This window comes from Bufo bufo, chromosome 1 (assembly GCF_905171765.1).
Source record: "Bufo bufo chromosome 1, aBufBuf1.1, whole genome shotgun sequence".
NCBI classification, from domain to species: domain Eukaryota; kingdom Metazoa; phylum Chordata; class Amphibia; order Anura; family Bufonidae; genus Bufo; species Bufo bufo.
The window spans coordinates 721007096-721028454 of record NC_053389.1 but is presented as its reverse complement, the minus strand read 5'-3'; the positions used below and the strand labels follow the sequence as shown (position 1 = coordinate 721028454).

At 42.1% G+C, this 21359-nt stretch overlaps 1 protein-coding gene across 2 annotated transcripts in view; it reads right to left on the bottom strand.

The window, feature by feature from the left end:
* Positions 1 to 499: 499 nt before the first annotated feature.
* Positions 500 to 21359, bottom strand: part of GLCE (glucuronic acid epimerase) — a 73250-nt gene continuing 52390 nt past the window's right edge. Inside the window, exons 2-4 of one of the 2 annotated variants that reach the window (XM_040414333.1) lie at positions 17586 to 18157; positions 12436 to 12678; positions 500 to 3182 (exon numbers count right to left, since the gene is read on the bottom strand). In XM_040414333.1, the coding sequence (XP_040270267.1) occupies positions 2158 to 3182; positions 12436 to 12678; positions 17586 to 18144 (1827 nt within the window). In that variant the 5' untranslated portion in view covers positions 18145 to 18157 and the 3' untranslated portion in view covers positions 500 to 2157. Of the gene's footprint in view, positions 3183 to 11764; positions 11993 to 12435; positions 12679 to 17585; positions 18158 to 21359 lie in introns of those variants that run through there. The other variant, XM_040414334.1, reaches the window with a different exon arrangement.

Genomic DNA, 21359 nt, shown 5'->3' with positions numbered 1-21359 from the left:
CTGAAGCTCATCAAGAGAATGCCAAGAGTGTGCAAAGCAGTAATCAAAGCAAAAGGTGGCTACTTTGAAGAACCTAGAATATGACATATTTTTAGTTGTTTCACACTTGTTTGTTATGTATATAATTCCACATGTGTTAATTCATAGTTTTGATGCCTTCAGTGCGAATCTACAATTTTCATAGTCATGAAAATAAAGAAAACTGTTTGAATGAGAAGGTGTGTCCAAACTTTTGGTCTGTACTGTAGTACTGGAAGCTGCATCATTTTTCCTTGTTGTATGGTGCAGAAAGCTTATTTAGGAATGAGAGTGAGATCACAGAATAAGGCCACATGAAAACACCATATCCGTTTTGAGTTCCACAAAACACGGATGTCTGGGTTGTATCTTTTTTTTTTTTTGCGGATCCATTGACTAGTGGTCTGAATTTTGTGGGCAAGAATAGGACACGTTCTATCTTTTTGTGGAACAGGCATATGGATGTGGAAAGCACAGGGATCGTCCGTGTACTTAACACATCCGTATGTCCGTTCCACAAAAAGAACATTTTCTATAACTCCGATGCAAAAAAATGCAGACCTATTAAAGTCAATGGGTCCGCAACAAAAGGTGGACGCAGAGCGGATGTCATTGGCATTTTTCAAGTCTGCATTTTGCGGACCTCAAAATATGGTCGTGTGCAAGAGACCTAAAGGACAGACAGTGCAGTGACCTGTATAATAAAGGCATTGTCAGTGTTCTGCAGGGGATTCTAGGTGGATGCAGAAAGATAAACATCTCTCTTTAATGATAAGTAATTCTCTATATTATGGGGGGGGGGGGGGGAGAAGAGATTCCACTTATAAAATTATTCAGCTTTTTGGCAGGTATAAAAACTATGCATTTTATATCTGGATACCATGTAAATCTATATTTAAATTCACAAAAACACTCATCTCTGCATCAAGGAGGAGTCTGAGCTTTGGGGCAGAATCTTTGGAAAAGTGTTTTGGGGTAAGTGGTGGACAAACTTCATACCGGGCAGAAGAAGGTAGAGAGATAAAGTGCATTAGACAGTTCTAGTATTTTGTTAATAATCAGGGCTGTGGAGTCGGAGTCCATTTTGGTGGAGTCGGAGTCGTTATAAAATGGACTGACTCCAAAAATACATAATAAATTGGTACAGTTAGTACAATGCAGTATGTGCTGAATATATTTGCATAAGAATTTGAGAAAATGATGAAATGTCCTATAGAGAGGCTGTTCTATAGCCTTAAAATAATTCGATCAGATTTGAGGTAATCTATGAAGGAGGATCTGATGGAGGCAATACTATTTCTCAGAACAAATTTATACTCACCCCACAAATGTATATTTGGGGGCGTTTTTGTTGAAAACAGTTTTTTCCCCCCCACTTACTGCAGAGTTTTGCATATTTACAATTTATTAAAAGTTTTTTGTGTTCTAAAGTTGTATCCAATAAATATTTTATGTTCTACCTAAATAGCTTTATTATTGTATCATACGGGTGATAAAAAGCTTAAATTAATTTATCGCTTAAACATGCGCCATGTATGAGGGAGTCCGAGTTAGGGGAAATTGAGGATTTGGAGTTGGGGCTTTGGCTATCCGACTCCACAGCCCTGGTTAATATTAGTTGACATGAGCTTAAAAGGGAAGGTGTAGGAGCACTGCGCGTTTCGGTCCGTGATGTCATTGAAAGATAACTAGTTACCTGTTATGATTGTCAACACAAAATATATCTACACTGGGAGTTCAAGTCACCAGCAGCCAAAACCTCAAGTCCCTTTAAGAGATAATGGGGTTTTAAACATTGTTCCCTCCGTTTCTATGACATCATAAGGACTGAAGGCACAGAATCAAAAATCGGGGAAAAAAATAATTGTACTTCAAACCCAATCTAGTCTGTCTAAATCTGGTTCCATCTACCCAAAGACAAAACTAATATTGAAGAAAACACTAGTATGCTTCACACACATTATGGCAAGGCTGTACAGTGAGCAGCCCCCGGCTTTATCTGCCCCTTGCACCGGTTCAGCTTTGTAACCCAATGACAGATGTGGACCACCGTCAGCAAAGCATATGGGAAAGAGCTGGGCTTGGGCACTGGTCACACTTCGACAGCTTTTGGTTTCTGGCTGGTTTTGTGGCTACCTTCTAGTTATGTTTAGCTCTGCCTCCTTTTAAATAGGACTTCCAACGACGAATAAATTCTCTAAATATTGGAGACCCGTCTATACTGGCAAGAAGCTGAAGTTGATTAATGTGCGTTGTGTGGTAGTCCCAACGGGCAAGATTAGGGGCAGTGCCCAACATGAAGTGCCTTAAATCATAAATACTTCCAGAGCCGGTGTCGTAAAGAGGCAACATGGCACGGAGCGACTCCACCCCTCGCTCGTATAGCAGCCTTGCTTCTTTGCCCTGTTTCTCCCCAGCAGTTTCTTTAAGATCATAGAGACCAAGCAGGGCATAAATGAACCCATTCAGCACAAATGAGCTTGGTGTAGTTGGGTACTCTTCATACCAGTCATATTTGTTCATAAAAACTGCTTTCACTCCATGTTTTTCTGAAGCCAATTTGAAAGGAGCAGTTGCTTTGAGAGCAGAGTCTAGATATACCTGCTCCTTGGTCATCAGATAGGCACGGACCAGGGTAGATAATGCTTGCCCCTGGGCCATTGCAGAGTACCACCCTGGTTCCAGAGCCTTGAATCCCTCCCCCAGCTTTCTGGTGACCATGATCGGCCAGCCACCTTTAGCATCTTGATTCCTGACAAGCCAATCACTGGCAGCAAAGAAGGCAGCCGTGTGGGCAGTAGTTGAGATGGTGATATTATCCAAAAATCCAGTGCCCCTTGCCACAATGCGGACAACCTTCTTCGGCATGATCTTAGTCTGACGTACGGCTTTTGTGTTGGACAGTCCCACTCCCTTTTTTAAATCAGTCAAGAGATCACGGGTTAGTGTACTCCAAGTGATTCGGGGTCCAATCCCATAATAGATATCATGGTTCTGAAAATCAATGAGCTGCGTGTTGGTCACGTAGTGTATAGTAAACAGCTGGTTCTTCTCGGTGGTCTCCAGCACCACGGAGATACTACCATTAGTCAAGAACTTCAAGTCAAGAGACAAAATGAAATCTTTTGTGTTGCCCAGCATCAGCGATGCTCCCTCTGAATTTTCTGGTAAAAGGCAAACAGAAAATAAGTGTTAAGAGGAGACCGTGAAGAAATACAGTACATTTATGGAGTACTTTACTGTGTCCTTTTTTCTAACACACTTTATAAGACTTCTGCTAGTTTAGCACCCACCCTTAAACAGGTTCATAGGGTTTTGGTCACGCTGTCTTTAAAAAGGAGTCTGTCACCAGGAAAGTCACTGTTAAATTGGACACAATGTCTCATAAAAGACTAGCTCAGCTGAATGTAATGATACCTTCACTTCATGATCCATTGGGTCATTCTGCAGAAAAAGTACTTTTAATCTGTATGCAAATGAGCAGTAAAGTGCACCAAAGGCGGCCTAAGCCACTATTTGCACCCTTGCTCCTCCTGCTTCCTCGGCTAGCCTCGCCTTGTCTTGATGATTGACAGGGTCAGGTACCTGCATAGTCCCCTCACCTGGTTCTGTCAGTCAAGAAGTAGGGAGGGGCTGGCAGAAAAAGCAAGAGGAGCAAGAGTGCACAGAATGGCATGGGCCACCTTTGGGTGGACACAGACCTGTTCCGATATTGGAAATCGTCTGTTACCTATATATGTACTGGGATATTTTGCCATGATCAGAAAGAGTTACTCAAATAAATGGTCAAACCAGAAGAATTATTGGTTTACCTATGGCCAGCATTAAGCTAGTCATACAAATATGCTGAATGAATGGCCGATAGCCTATCTCCCAGGAGAAAATGAACTGAAATCCAACATGCCCGATCCCTCTTTCGCCAAGAGACAGTCATGAGCCGGACTGACAAGATTGTCAGCCGATTATGCCCAAATCAGATGGTTCAGCCAACTGTTCTCTCAAGGGTATGGTCAGCTCAAGATTTTTCCCCTGCAGATGATGTCACATAATGATTGAATCTGTTTATTCCGTGTGTAGTAAATCACTGTAAAAATCATTTTATCAAAATTCAGGAAACAAAAGGTAAAATAACATAGAGGTGTCTCAGGCATATTGTTAGAAGCAGTGCTTCTCTTCCACCCAGGGAACACAATTTTTTTGCAATCTGCAGAGATAAAGCTTAAAGAGGTTTTCCGGTTTAAGGGTTACATTAATTTGCTTCGTAGAGAATAGGCAGTTATACAGTTTTCTAACATACATGGTAAGCCCCATTTTAGTCCTATAAAATAGATTCGTAGTCGATCTGAATAGGACTAAAAATGGTGTCAGTCATATGACTCCTGGCATTCAGTTAACTGTCCAGATATATTATTCACCTGTTGTATAAATATATATAATAATAATAATAATAATAATAATAATAAATAATAAATAGAGAAAGCAGGACTGCACTCCAAGTTGTGATGAAAATCAAAGCAGTTTTATTCACCCATATTATGGCAAATTGCCATAATATGGGTGAATAAAACTGCTTTGATTTTCATCACAACTAGGAGTGCAGTCCTGCTTTCTCTATTATACTATTGGGGATTGCCGTCACCCCCTCTTGGACATTGCACCCACTTTTTAGGTTAGTGCTCCCGTTGGATATATATATATATATATATATATATATATATATATATATATATATATATATATATATAGATATATATATATAGATATATATATATATATATATATATATATATATATATATATATATATATAGATATATATATATATATATAGATATATATATATATATATATATATATATATACACACATATACATACATACACACACACACAGGACTACTGCCTGTAGCACCTCATGTCAGTGTCCATGGAGAAACACACCTAGCATTGTTCTGTCTCCCCTGCATGTGTTGTTTTACAGTTAACTTTATTAACATGACAACATCACCTAGAGACAGGCAGCCACTTCACATATCACCTGGAAAATGAAGATTACTCTTACCGGTAATTGGAGTTCCCTGAGCACACGACAGCACCACGAGAGAGAGGCTCCGCCCCCACATGCAGGAAACCTGAAGCATAAAAAGGCAGAGGCTCTGCTCCCACCTCAGTATGTTTTTCCAAAGATGAGAGAAAACTCAGTCAGTAATTATAATTTTTTTTGCAACACACCACATACGTGCACCAACCACCAATCTAGTAGGTAAGGGAAATAAGGGTGCTGTCGTGGGTTCAGGAAAATCCAATTACAGGTCAGAGTAATCTTCATTTTTTCCCCTCACCCACGACAGCACCACGAGAGTGAGAACCAAGGAGACAATAAGGATGGGTTGACAGCTGAAAGCAACTTAGAAGGGAAGGAACTGTAAGCGGTAGTGTCTGAAGAATGTAGTTGGAGAAGACCAAACAGCTGCCTTACAGATATCCTCTATAGATACAGAAGCCCTCTCAGCCCAAGAAGTAGAGATAGCTCTAGTAGAGTGAGCCCTAAGGCCCTCTGGAGGAGACTTTCCTGAGGAAGAGTAAGCCAATGATATTGCTGAAGTAATCCATCTGGCCAAGGTATTCTTGGATGCTGTATAGTAGTATAGGGAGAATTGATGGAAATACTCTGGAGTTCAATAACCCTGCGGGCCGAAGTTAGAGCTACTAAAAAGGACAAGTTTGAATTATATATATTTTATGGACACCTCCTCCTTAGGCTCAAAGGGATGCTTTATTAAAAGGCGCTTAGAACCAAATTCAAATCCCAAGGCGCAGCCCTGGGTGAAAGATTAAGAGAAGAACGGGAGACTGATCTAAAGAACCTAACTATCCAAGGATCCGATGCCACATTATCATTAAACAAAGCCGAGCGAGCCGAAACCTGTACCTTTAAGGTGCTAGGAGATAACCCTAACTGCAACCCCTTCTGAAGGAATTTTAATACCTGGAAAAATCAGGACTTTTGAAGGGATTTTTCCCTAAAATCAATATCAGCAAAAGTCAGAAATTTCTTCGAGACTCTGGCATAAATGGAAATGGTTACTTTCTTTCTACATTTCAAGAGAGTATTTACTAAGTCGAACTCTACAGCAAGTAGTTGAGGAGCCAACCTGGAAGGAAGCCATTTTAGTATTCACAAATGGGAATTTGGTATCAGATATTACTGTAGGGGAAAGCTTGGGATCTAGTGATCACCAGTCAGTGTGGTTTACTATAAGTACAGTGACTGAGTCACACCACACAAAAAAGGTTTAGATTTTTAGAAAAACTGACTTTTCTAAAATTTGATTAGTGGTATACGAGTCCCTATCAGATTGGAACAGTTTCAATGGAATCCAGGAGAAATGGGACTACTTAAAAGTGGCACTATTGAAGGCAACAGATAATTGCATTAGGCTTGTCAGTAAAAGAAAAAAAAAAAAAGGAAAAGACCACTGTGGTACTCAGCAGAAGTGGGCAAAATCATAAAAAAAAAAACACACACACACACACACACACACACACACACACACACACACACACACGAGGATGACAGGGAAGTTTATAAGATTAGGCAGAGAGCCCAAACAAGTTATAAGAGCTTCTAAAGCACAGGCAGAAGAGAAATTAGATCAGTCAGTGAAAAAAAGCGATAAGGCACTCTTCAGATACATAAATGAAAAAAGGAAACTAAAACAAGGAATTACCAAATTAAAAACAAAAGAAAGGTATATGGAAGATAGAGAACTAGCTGACTGCCTCAATGAATACTTCTGTTCAGTTTTTACAAAGGAAAATGAAGGAAAAAGGACCTCAGTTAGGAAGGAAGACTAATGAATCTTTTGATGGCTTTACAGAGGAAGAGGTTCTAAATCAGCTGTCTAAAATTAATACAAATAAGTGGGCCTGATGGGATACACCCAAAGCTTTTAAAAAAGAGCTTAGCGGTGAACTAGCAAAACCATTAACAGATTTATTTAACCAATCACTGGTAACAGGAGTCGTCCCAGAAGATTGGAAATTAGCAAATGTGCCCATTCACAAGAAAGGTAGTAGGGAGGAATCGGGCAACTATAGGCCAGTAAGCCTGACATCAATAGTGGGGAAATTAATGGAAACCATACTTAAGGAGAGGATTGTGGAACATCTAAAATCCTATGGATTGAAAGATGGAAAAAAACAGCATGGGTTTACTTCAGGGAGATCATGTAAAACAAATCTTATTGAATTTTTTGATTGGGTGACTAAAATAATAGATGGCGGAGGTGCAGTAGACATTGCTTATCTAGACTTTAGTAAGGCTTTTGATACAGTCCCACATAGAAGGCTTATCAATAAATTGCAGTCTTTGTGCTTGGACTCCTATATTGTTGAATGGATTAGGCAATGGCTGAGGGACAGACAACAGAGGGTTGTAGTCAATGGAGTATATTCAGACCATGGTCTTGTTACCAGTGGGGTACCTCAGGGATCTGTTCTGGGACCCATATTGTTTAATATCTTTATCAGCAAAATTGCAGAAGGTAAGGTGTGTCTTTTTGCTGATGACACAAAGATTTGTAACAGGGTTGATGTTCCTGGAGGGATTCATCAAATGGAAAAGGATTTAGGAAAACTAGAGGAATGGTCAAAAATCTGGCAACTAAAATTTAATGTTGATAAGTGCAAGATAATGCACCTGGGGTGTAAAAACCCAAGAGCAGAATATAAAATCAATGATACAGTCCTAACCTCAGTATCTGAGGAAAGGGATTAAGGGCTCATTATTTCAGAAGACTTAAAAGGTAGGCAGACCATGTCATAGAGCAGCAGGAAATGCTAGCAGAATGCTTGGGTGTATAGGGAGAGGCATTACCAGTAGAAAGAGGGAGGTGCTCATGCCGCTCTACAGAGCACTAGTGAGACCTCATTTGGAGTATTGTGCTCAGTACTGGAGACCATATCTCCAGAAGGATATTTCTCCAGAAGGATATTGATACTTTGGAGAGAGTTCAGAGAAGAGTTACTAAACTAGTAAATGGATTGCAGGATAAAACTTACCAGGAAAGATTAAAGGACCTTAACATGTATAGCTTGGAAGAAAGACGAGACAGAGGGGATATGATAGAAACTTTTAAATACATAAAGGGAATCAACATGGTAAAAGAGGAAAGAATATTTAAAAGAAGAAAAACTGCTACAAGAGGACATCGTTTTAAATTAGAGGGGGCAAAGGTTTAAAAGTAATATCAGGAAGTATTACTTTACTGAGAGAGTAGTGGATGCATGGAATAGCCTTCCTGCAGAAGTGGTAGCTGCAAAAACAGTGAAGGAGTTTAAGCATGCATGGGATAGGCATAAGGCCATCCTTCATATAAGCCAAGGGCTATTCATAGTATTCAGTATATTGGGCAGACTAGATGGGCCAAATGGTTCTCATCTGCCAACACATTCTATGTTTCTATGGACGAAAAACCCCTCTTGGCTAGCAGGAACCTTTCAAATTCCATGCAGTCAAATGGAGGCCCTTTATCTGCGGATAAAAAATTGGCCCCTGAGACAGAAGGTCGTGGATCTATGGAAGGACCCACGGGTCTGACACCGACATCTTTCTCAGGCAGGTAAACCACGTTCTCCTGGGCCAGAAGGGAGCTATTAAAATCACCCGAGCAAGATCTTCCCTTATCTTCTGTAACACCCTGGGAATCAAGGGAAAAGGAGGGAAGGCATACCCCAGGGAAAAATCCCAACTGTGAAGAAAGGCATCCAGACCACAGGGGGATCCCTCCGGAGATAAAGAAAATAATTCTTCAAACTTTCCTGTTCTGACTGGTAGCAAACAGATCTACTGAAGGAACCCCCCAATTGTCAGAAATGTTATTAAAAATTTCTTGGTTTAGACTCCACTCCCCTTGGGAAATAACATGACGACTCAAAAAATCCACCTAAATATTCTCTGTGCACCATATGTGAACTGCTGAGAGGGAACTAGAATTATTATGCCAACTGAAGAATCTCACTTGTCATTAACATTAAGGCCTTGCTCCTTGTACCTCGTTTGTTTAAATAGTAAACTACAGTGCTGTGGGTCCGACATGATTCTGAGATGTCTGTTTGATATTAATGGAAGAACATCTAACATAGCAAATTTTACTGCCATAAGTTCCTTCATATTTGAAGAGGCTGACCTCTGCCCATCTTGCCATAAGCCTTGGATTGAGTGTCCTAGGATATGAGCTCCCCAACCCCAAGGACTTGCATCTGTAGTCAAGCATAAAAGATTCTTCCTTACCCAGGGAGCCCCTTGGGTTAGATTGTCTCTTAGCAACCACCACCTTAATTCCTCTAGAGTTTGGTCTGAAATAACTAGGCAGGACTCTAAGGCCCCTTTCACACGGGCGAGTATTCCGCACGGATGCGATGCGCGAGTTGAACGCATTGCACCCGCACTGAATCCCAACCCATTCATTTCTATGGGGCTGTTCACATGAGCGATGATTTTCACCCATCACTTGTACGTTGCGTGAAAATCGCAGCATGTTCTATTTTGTGCGTTTTTCACGTAACGCAGGCCCCATAGAAATGAATGGGGTTGCGTGAAAATCGCAAGCATCCGCAAGAAAGTGCGGATGCGGTGCGATTTTCACGCACGGTTGCTAGGAGACGATCGGGATGGAGACCCGATCATTATTATTTTCCCTTATAACATGGTTATAAGGGAAAATAATAGCATTCTGAATACAGAATGCATAGTAAAATAGCGCTGGAGGGGTTAAAATAAATAAATTTAACTCACCTTAATCCACTTGATCGTGCAGCCGGCATCTCTTCTGACTTCTTTATTTGCTGTGTGCAGCAACAGGACCTGTGGTGAAGTCACTCCGGTCATCACATGATCTTTTACCATGGTGATGGATCATGTGATGACCGGAGTGACGTCACCACAGGTCCTGTTGCTGCACACAGCAAAGAAAGAAGACAGAAGAGATGCCGGCTGCACGATCAAGTGGATTAAGGCGAGTTAAATTATTTTTATTTATTTATTTATTTGAACCCCTCCAGCGCTATTTTACTATGCATTCTGTATTCAGAATGCTATTATTTTCCCTTATAACCATGTTATAAGGGGAAATAATACAATCTACAGAACACCGATCCCAAGCCCGAACTTCTGTGAAGAAGTTCGGGTTTGGGTACCAAACATGCCGATTTTTCTCATGCGAGTGCAAAACGCAGTACAATGTTTTGCACTCGCGCGGAAAAATCACGCATGTTCCCGCAACGCACCCGCACATTTTCCCGCAAACACCCGTGTGAAAGAGGCCTAAGGGTTTTTTGCCCCCTTCCCAAGCTGACAATAGAACCCATTGTAGGCCTCTTGAGTGGAACTGGGCCCATACAACAGCTGGAATACATTATGTCAAACTTCCCAGAATAGACATACCTTTTCTCAGAGACATTCCTGGCTAGATCTTGCATTTCTTCTCTCAATTTCGCGATCTTTTCTTCCGTTAAGAAACACCCCTGTACCCTTGAATCCAGTAGCAGTCCTAGAAAAAGTTGGCTCTGGCCACTACGTCACCAAGCAGCCATATCCCACAGCGCTTCAAAGCCCTCTGTAAGGGCCAACGCGCCTCTGCAGGTCCCTCGGCGCAAGAATATGCCACCATATATTATAGAAGTCCACAGGTAAACCAGGGATACCGGGGGAAGAAGCCACCTATAGAACTTCTTAAGGCTTCCCTCCAGAGACAGGAAGCCATACTGAGGTGGGAGGAGAGCCTCTGCCTTTTTATGCTTGAGGTCTCCCGTCTGGGGGCGGAGCCTCTCTCTCATGGTGCGGTCGTGGGTGAGGGGAAAACAGGCAGTCATGTAAACACACATACAGTAACTTATAGCCACAATTTCCACCATTACTCCTATGTAGATATCCCATGGACGTGTCCTGACCCAGCACATGTATGTCACCTAACACTGTTGCTTACTGAATGTCAGTGGGGTGTCACATGACTGATGCCATGTTTCAGTTAGGCCACGGAATGCATTACACAGGACTGACTGAATCATGGGCTATACCATTAAAAAGTAAGAAAGGGAAGTAAGCAAAATTTTAAATACATGTATATGTAAAAATTTATAAAAATCGCCTACAATGCAAACAAATAAAAAATAAATAAAAAACAGAATACCCCTTTAAAGAATCTTGGTTCCTTAATTTATAGGGTGGGAATACCTCCTGATTACCAGCATCCTCTTCTGATTATCACAAGCACCACAAAACAGGTCATAAAAGCTGAAATAAATCAGCCTGCTCTTCACATTGGCTGACAAATGTGGACTATGTGGCCAGTATCTTTGGTTAAAGCTATAGGATGGGAATGGAAAGGCCTTACTGAAATGTACTCTGCCATTAAAGTGAGGAGCAGACTCTTACTACTAGAGTAATGATCCTTTGATGGACTTTGTAAATAAGTAATGTGTACCCATGAGAAATGTTCCTACATGTGGCTGTCTTCCTTCCCAACATAATCCACTGAGGCCTAATAATGTTTTCGCCATCTCATCCTCTCCGTTTTGGCCTCTTTTAATGTACTTTGGATCCTCTAATCAATACCCATTAGGATTAACTAGTCAATCACTTCAGGAGACAATGAAGTCACTTTTGTCATCTCCTTCTAGATAAGTCCTTAAGGGACGGCGCTGGAGGACAGGCTTTCCTCCCCCTCTCCGGTAATGAACGCAAGGTAGAACTTATCACACAGCTGACAAATGGGTCTGTCAGATACCAGTGAGGGACCTGCATCCAGCTCGGGAGCAGTCAATGTAAACAGGAGGCAATGGCAAACCGAAACTTACTGAAGAGGTTTTCTCAATTAAATACAATTCGTTGCTTCCCTGTAGTCAGAATTCAGATAATGCATTAGAAGTATCGGCCTGAGGCTGAATTGGGGTTTTCCAAGATATCCCTTGTTGCTGAGAATACAGAAGTTTTTCACGCTTTAGATTTAGTTCTGGACATGGAGTGGCGCTGTGAAATACATAATCTATGTCAGCGGCTCATGGCAAGTTATTCCCTATCCAAAGTTTAGGATATAACTAGATGATCGCTGGGGATCTGACCACTGGGACCCCCAACGATCACGAGAACTAAGGTCCTGTTCCCCCGTTATGATGGAGCGGCAGGTCGTGCATGTCCACTGCCGCTCCATTCATTCATTCTCTATGGACACTCCAGAGACAGCCAAGCAACGTAGTCGTGATCAGTGGGGTCCAAGCGGTCAGACCCCCAGTGATCAGGTAGTTATTTCCAATCCCGTGGTTAGGGGATAACTTAAACAATTGGCACAACCCCTTTAAGAATAAATCAGTGTGCATAACAATATCTGAGAGAAAATGTGATTACGGCCCACACTCACCTGGTACTACAAAGTGTCTGACATGACTACTTCTGGTCTTATCATAAACTGTAGTAAGAGACGCTCCCTTAGGAATAGTCCATGTGCCCAGCACTCCTTCAGATTTTTCATCCGCCTTCTCATACACCTCCGTATGTGGAGGTTTCTCGGTCAAGTTCTTGCTATAGTGACTTAGCCCATATTGGGCAATCTGGATTGGGTAAAAATATCCCTGTGGACCCCACTGGGTAGATAACGGGACCCCTAAGGAAAGACACAAGTAGTACAAAACATTTGTTAAAGGAGAAAGAAGTTGTCAACTAAATAGAAAACAAACTGAAGCACTATACAAGCGTTAATGTCAAAAAGTCGCCTGGATATAACGCCAGTGTTGTCAACGGTCTGCATATAACAATATCAGTTAGTACAGGTCCAGTCAATGTTCATATTAGTATCTGAATCAGGGCTGGCCTCAGCACCACCTGTCCATGGTCCTGCCATGCCTGTGCCACTACCCTGGTCCCCACAGGACCACAATATGGTTTGGTCTTGTGACTGCTGCGGCCTCTGGTCAGATCTGCGTGACTGGCAGTGACATTTCGTTCAAGCATATGTGACCACTGAGGCCTGCGTTTGGTCATAGTAGTCATGGGACCAAGCCACTTCCAGTTCCTGCGTGGATCGAAACCTGCCAAGAATGTGCTAGCGGTGGGACCACAGATAGGGGCACAAGTTAGTTACATTGGGGGGTTATAAAAAATAAAAATGGATTATTGTAAGCTAAATTTGTCCTGAAGGGAAAAAAAAAAAAAAAGGAATCCTGTAAAATACATAGGTTACAGATCCCTCACATATCTTTTGCTGCACTGAACATACCACTACTCACAAAAAGTCAGGGATATTTGTCATTCAGGTGAAATTTATAGAAAACGTAAAAAGTTCACTCTACAGCAATATTATATCATGAAAGTAGGGCATTTAAGTAGAAAAAAACTCACTGAAAAAAAAGTGGCCTAAACGGGTGGAAATGCTCCAAACCCAAAAACACTGTAGTGTGTCTAAAACCGGGGGATAAATTCCTCCGCATGCGGTCCGCAGATAACAGCAATCCCCAGCAAAAAATGCGTACAATGGAGGATGCCGGGGCAGACCACATGCACATCTTACACAAAATGATACATTGTGCAGATGAATATATATATATATATATATATATATATATATATATATATAATACAAAAAAAATAAAAAAAATAAATCACTGCAAAAAATGCACCAAAATGATACGCAACTGACAATACTAGCCAATTCCTCAAGCCGATGTTAAAAGCTGGAGAACTTTGCCAATATCTTCCAGTCAGGAACATATCGGAGCCCCTCATGCACCACAGTTTTTTGTCTTTATGTGTATGGAATGTGCCACTTTATTTTGCTGGTAACGTTCTTTCGCACCTGGTAGCTTCTGTGTCACATGGTCTGTTGTGGGTGCGGCTTCTGTGTCACATGGTCTGTTGTGGGTGCGGCTCACAGCTTTATCCTACCTCACAATGCATTGGTGATACCACTATGGAGGCATGTGAGAGTCTGGCTGTGAGTTGGTTTCTAGCACTGTTCAGACCCTGTTCACACACCACGGGCAGTTGAGTGGTAGGACCCCATGCGTGCTGAGACACCGTGATGTGGTGCATGAGGGGCTCCGATATGTTCCTGACTGGAAGATATTGGCAAAGTTCTCAGCTTTTAACATTGGCCTGAGGAATTAGCTAGTATTGTCAGTTGCGTATCATTTTGGTGAATTTTTTGCAGTAATTTTTGCATTTAAGTAGAAGCATGCAATGGCGATTTCCTCATCTTAAACAATTTATTGAAACAAAAAGCAAACAAATGGTGGGTATACCCCCACAAAAATCTCAATAACTTGCAATGTGGCCTTGAGCATCAATTACCGCTCTACGACGTCTCATGCTGTTCACAAGTCGACTTCTTGTCTGCTGAGGCATGGCATCCCGCTCTTATTGCAGGATGGCTCTCAGGTCATTGAGGTTCTGGGGTACAGAGTTACGAGCCTCTACACGGCACCTAAGCTGATCCCATAGGTTTTCAATGGGATGCAGGTCTGGAGAAAGTGCAGGCCACTCCATTTGAGGTACCCCAGTCTCCAGCAGCTGTTCTGTAATGATGCAACCTCAATGAGATGGGGCATGGTCACCCATGAAGATGAAATTAGGCCTGTGTTGTTCATGCAGAGGCACAATGACTGGATTAATGATGTTATTCAAGTAGTATGGGCTTGTCACTGTACCATTCACAAAGTGTAGGGAAGTTCTGTATTGGCTAGACACACCTGCCCACACTACCACCACCAAAGGTTCGCCAGTGGCTGATGCATAGCGCTCTCCTCGACGTCACCAACACCACTGGTTCCTCGTCCAGCGTAGATGTTCGCTGGCCCATGCAAGACAATGACGCCTGTGCCTGGTGGTGTGGTCAGGTACCCGTGCAAGTTGTCTAGCACGCAGACCACACTGATGTAAATGGTTTCAAATGGTCTGATGTGACACTTGGGTGCCTATTACCTCCCTTCAATGTGCGTGGAGTTGTGTGGCATTCATCGTTCGATTCCGCAGGGCATTGTTCACAATGAAGCGGATATCAGTGTGGGAAGGACGTCAACTTCTAGGTCTTTCTGTGATTCTTCCAATCTCTCTGATACAACCTGCTGGTGACACTGACACTTTTAGCTCAGTGGCCACTTTTGTCTAAGAACATCCTGCTTGAAGCCTTGCAATGGCGAGGTACTGTTGATCAATTGTTAGGCGTCGTCTTGGTCTCATGATGTCAAATTGTGAAATGCATGATGAGGAGGACTGTTTAAATTTCACGGATCAAAACCCGTTGTAAACTTTGCAGATAAGCGCCCTGTTAGAAACCACAAGTTGTGCAAAAAGTACTGAAACATTGAGCAGTTGGGGCATGTGCATTCAAAAGTTTAGAGAAGGTCACATTAAGTTCACCTGTAAAGGTTAGAGTGCATTTTAGGTTAATCCCGAAATTTCACCTACAAGCCAAATATCCCTAACTTTTTGTGAGCAGTGCATTTTATGCCTTCTCCTGTGATCAACATCCCTGGTATGGTGAGTGGTCTATGTGACCGCTTTCTTAGCTAAACAGTAACTGGACGCGTCGAGCACATGTACAGAGTCATGTCTTTGCTAATAGCTGAGAAGCCAATTCAAAAAAGTGTAAATTAATATGTCCTTGCTTCAATGGCTGCTGCATCTGCATAGAAAATATTAACGTAATAACACAAGCCCTCTGTATGTGTGGTGCAGGGACCGAGATGGCGGTGCTTGACGCTTGGCATGGTTGCCCTTCCTCCCATATTCCAGCTGCTCTGTGCTCTGCAACCTCCGCTACTCCAGGCTCCAGACAGGATTTAGCAATCTCTATGCTGAAAACAATATTGCAGCATTGTGATCTGGCACATGTAAACTTGAGAAACCACACTTACCAGAACGGTCTTATCAAGTCATTTCCAAATCTTCCAGCAAAAAGGGAACAGAATAGGTTTCTAAAATATTAAACTCCAACCTTTTCCCATGCACCTTATTATTGTTGCCTTTTTCTTGCATTATTATCCAATAGAAATTTTAACACACTTGAAGGAACCTGCTGAGCGACCACCTAACTGTGCTTGGGTCTCAGTGTCAAGGGGTGGTCACATTTTGGTGGGGAGGGGGGGTACATACTTTTGTTTGGGAAAAAGTGATACTACAACCAATGATTCCCACAGAGCCAAGCACTGAATACAATGGAAACGTAAATATCCTTATGGAAAAGGTAGAAATAATATGGCAGTTGGGCTAAGGAACCAAAAGTTTGACTAAATCCATAATTTTGCTGTATTTCACTAGAAATAAGATTATAATTACATGTGAACTTGTCATTGTTTAAGGGGACACTTTAAAACTTGATTGGTGGGGATCTGACCTGCAGAACCGCCAGCGATCAGCTTTTTAAGGGGCTGCAACACTCCAGGAAAAGCTGCGTCTTCTTCACTGTGTACCAGGTATAGCTTCTTACCTTTTAGGAGTAGCAGCTGTGCTTGGTATCAGAATTTCACCTTCTTGGCTGAAGTTCAAGTAAATGGGACTGAGCTGTAATACCAGACACAGCTGGTGGCAGGAGATGCCAAGAGTCAGACCCTACTGATCTGATATGGAGGACCTAGGGATAAGGTCATGAACTTTACAGTCTAATGGGCAGAATTCTAGGTGGAAGCTGGAGTGAGATTAAGTTCACCACAAGTCTGACTTCTGTGGAAGGTGGCGATCTTGCTATGTTTGGGTTGGTACCTTTTCTGTGCTCGAACTTTTTTTCTTACTAAGGGTACGGCCACATGTGGCGGTTTCGCTATGGATTCTCCGCAGGGGAATTGCAGGCAGAAAATGTGCAGCAGTAAAGAGGATTATATTTTAAGAAGTCTCATCCATGCACTGCAGAAAATTTCCACTCCAAAATATACACATAACTTGACTTGTGGTGCAGATCTGAAGCATGTAAATTTACGTTGTGATTTTCTTTCATGTAATGCAAAGGGTGAAGTTATGCCCTTCAAATGGACAGTGTATGCATAAGGACATTTGCAAATTTGATTGTATGAGCGATATCCTGGAAGAAGTTGTCCAAATCTGTTAAGCCATTACGTCAGAGCAACTGGACTTGTATTTTTCCTTGAAAATGTTTCGATTGTCATTCACCTTTAAATACTGGCGACTTGCGCTTCAAGTCATGGAGGTAAGGTGTTGATTGCATTTGCATGACTGAAGCTATTGGATGTGATAAACTTAGATGTCAGACCCCTTAACCTCTATTCAAGAAACAAAGCTTGAATAGTGGGGGAGGGGTCCAACATGTATTGTCTGCAACTTACAATGCAGCTCTAACACCTCTCCCGCGGAAGTTTAATCACAACGAATAGCTTCAGTCATGGACATACAATCAACACTGTATCCTCCATGATTGAAGCACGAGTCACCAGTATTTAATACAGGAGAATTCTCGTACAAGCCATACGGATGACGAGCGAAACGTCTTCAAGAAAAATAAATAAATACAAGTCCAGTTGCTCTGACTTATTACTTATTTCAAGACAGAATAAGACCCATTACCTTCTACACCACTGATGCACTTCACTCGATCCCTCACTTCCACATTATAACCTTCAAAGGACATAAATACTCCATCGGGATGGTATGGGCCTCGTTGTGCATACACTTTGGAGTAGCTGTGGGAAAACTCAAATCGTTCAAAGCCATCATACTGAGCAATTTTCCCATACACCTCAAAGTATTTCTCCACCCAGGAGAAAGGCATGTACACTTCATTGCCCTCTCTCCTACAACGCACATTCTGATCTTCATTGATCAAGCAGTCTATCTCCTCATACTTCAGTCCGGTTCCTTTACTGCCCACCAGTGGCGGTGCCTTCTGCTGCTCCTGTGGTGAGGCCTCCTCAGATCGAAGCTGGCCATTGGCCACATTACTCTCAGAAGCTGCGGCCCTCTTCTCAAGGCTTTCAACCCTCAAGCCTAATTGTGGTCCCCATGGAAGGGTAGAAGAATGGTCATTGGAGGAGCATTTGTTCCATAGCAAGACGGTCACCAGGGTAAAAAGTGAGCAGATAAATATTAGAGTCTTATAATTGACTCGAGCTGCCAAGCAACGCATGTTCAGACCATACCTATAAGAAAAAGAAGAAAGTCAGTATTTATAAAATAAAATTACTATTATGGTTGTGAATTACACTAATATACTAGTAAAACACTATTAATATATAATAAATACTACTATCACAAAGGCAGAATTTGAAATTGTGAAAATAATGGCTGTAACTCATGTGGACAGGCCATCTCTAAGCAATGGGGAAAGTAATAGTAGTATTTATTTTCCAGAACTGCACGCATTTATAAAAATAATTCATTAGTAAAACTTAGCAATATGCTCCTATAGGTCATGGAAACAAGCGACATTATCACACTATAGTTATACAATGCTAGATCCAAAAGAGGTCAAATCGGCTCCTGGTCAGGACAGGAAAAACTAAACCTGACAGACCATTCACTAGTCATTTTATCATACATAAGGGCCAAATATTGCTGTTATTCAGCATTTTTTACATGACTGAAAGACTGTGCAAGCTTCAAGAAAAACTGAACCTCATGGGTTAAATTTTTCACATCATTGCCCGGTGTGTTCATTCCCTATGATAAATCGTTTGTGCTATATGACATATGAGCACCTCATCAATATTAGCCCAGCCAAGGTTCTAGGAAAAGGGCAGAAGTCAGGCCCAGGCCAGATCAAAGCAGAGATTAATCATCAGTTTATTATTTTAACTTATGGAGATGTTGTCCAGAACAATAATAGTCAGAGACCACCCAAAAACAACAAGTAGTTCATCATCATACACTAGCTCCAAAAAGGTTAAAGGGCTTTTCCTCAGGATAGGTCAATGTCTCATCAGTGGCACCACCAACAATCGGCTGCGGTGAGCATTACGACCTATCCCTAGGCCAGTGACATCACATTCATTAGTCACATGGCCTACATGGAGCTCAGTACCATACACCTGGGCTTCTTGTATGGAGGCCTCTTCAAATAGCTTATCAGCAGGGGGTCAGACCCCTAGCGATCATATACTGATGACAGGTCATCAATGGTTTACTTCTGGAAAACCAAACCCTTAGCTGCAACATGCTCCCTGGAATGCCCTTTAATGGGTACATAATAAGACAAAACTTTAAAAGGTTCCTAAAAACGGCACGATATTACGCAGACAATGGCAAGAAGACCCGAGTGTATAGGCACGTAAAGCGTAGCATAGGTCGACGATTACGACTAAAATTATGAAATAAGCATCTGCAGTTGTGAAACCTTACTGAAATGATAGGAAATACATTCAGCCACATACAGCTTTACATGTCAAAAACAGGCATGCGTATAATATATATCCCATAATAGCCAGAAAGATTACACTTCCCTGCCGAGTTAGGTTGTGTTGGTAAATCCGTGATCTGACAAAGTGAAGCCAATAGATGCGGCAACAGCTGACTAAATGCTCCATGTCAGCAGCAGGATTTCTGGACGGAAGCGATAAGACGGCGAGAGCTGTGTCTATTAAATCCGCCTCTCGCAGGGTTGTCAGCACAATCCACAGCATCATCCATCTGGATCAGAACACACATACACACGGATATAGCTTTGCCTCCATAAAATACAAGCTACACAACAATATACAACCTGCACGAGCTCCAGAAGCCCAGGGCATAGCCACAGCGCACATATGCTGGCGCTTAATGCAGCGCGGAACATCAGCGTCTCTCATTTACTGTGCAAATGTATGAGGAGCAACTTTCTTTCTATACACTGCATATCATTACTGCTCCCATCTGTGTAAATGCAAAAAATAAAATAATCGCAGTAGACGTATAATCCTCATATATACCGCATAAAAAAATTAAAAAAATCTTCATCCTGGATTAAAGGGGCTGTCCATCCCCCACCACAGTTGCACTTATGAACCAGTATCTGCTCTGCCTAAAAAAATAAAAATAAAGGCACTTACATAGTTCATAGTGCTCCGTTCTGGTGCTATGAATCCATCCCCGCTGCCTTCTGTACCCCATGGACCAGAAGTTTGACGATCCATCCATAGTCATGTGCGCCACTGCAGACATTCGCTGGTGGCATGTCCCCAAGCAGCACGCTGAGGCCAATGAATAGCAGCAGCGGTCAATGTGATGACGGAAGTCACACATCCGGTCCACTGGGGATCGGACAACCTCTAACTCTGGGTAGCTTTCATATTAGGGTCCATAGTGCACCAGAGGATTTTTCCCATAGATTTTGTGAGATTCCATTAAAAGAAATGGCTGAATACACATAAAGTATAGGCACACAGTGCACATACATGGATTTTCGTGCTGAAATCTGGGGCAAATGTGTCAAAATCCGGAAGTAAATATGGAGTTTTGTGCGGAACTGGTGCAGAAATGAGGCGATTTTTGCGGCTGTATAACTGTTTTTTGAGGCTGTACCACTGCCGGGATCGCAGCGGGTCTTGGGTTGTTTTTTTTTAGCTTTATCACTGCTGGGATCATAGCGGGTGTTGGGTTGGTTTTGGGGCTGTATCACTGCCGGGATTTTAGCGGGTCTTGGGGCTGTATGGCTGCAGATAAAAACCTGCAGCCAACTAAATGAACACATGAATAACCAATGCAGGCATGTTCAATCAGACTATCTGGATGTTCATGTGGGGATACACCATGTACTTGGGTGTTAAAGGGGATGTCCCATATAAAAAAAAAACACCTATCCCTATCCACAATACAGAGGATAGGTATCTAAATCAGAAGGGGTCCAACATGTGGAGCCCCCATCGATCATGAGAATGGGGGCCCTTTGTTTTCCTGTTTGAATAGAGTGACAGTCACCCATGTGTGCTGCCGCTCCATTCAAATCTACAGGTTTCCAAGAAATTTTGGGGGAGATTTATCAAAAGTGGTGCAGAAGAAAACTCGCCTAGTTGCCCATAGCTACCAGATTCCACCTGTTTTCAGAGCTCCTTTTGAAAATTAAAAGATGAATCTGATTGGTTGCTATGGGCAACTAAGCCAGTTTTCCTCTGCACCACTTTAAGTAAATCTCCCCCCTTGTGTATAGGAGATAAGAGTTTCTCATAGGACAACCCCTTTAAAAGCTCATTTTACGGAAAATATATTTTCTCAATTGCTTCAATTTTCATAACGGCATTAACACTACAACATTTTTCTAAAAACTCCTACAAAATGGCAAAAAGTCCCCACAAATCTCCCCAATAAAAGCAGCTGGATGGGTATTTAGAAAAGGTAATGCTCTCGACTGATGACGCGGTTGGGCCTTCA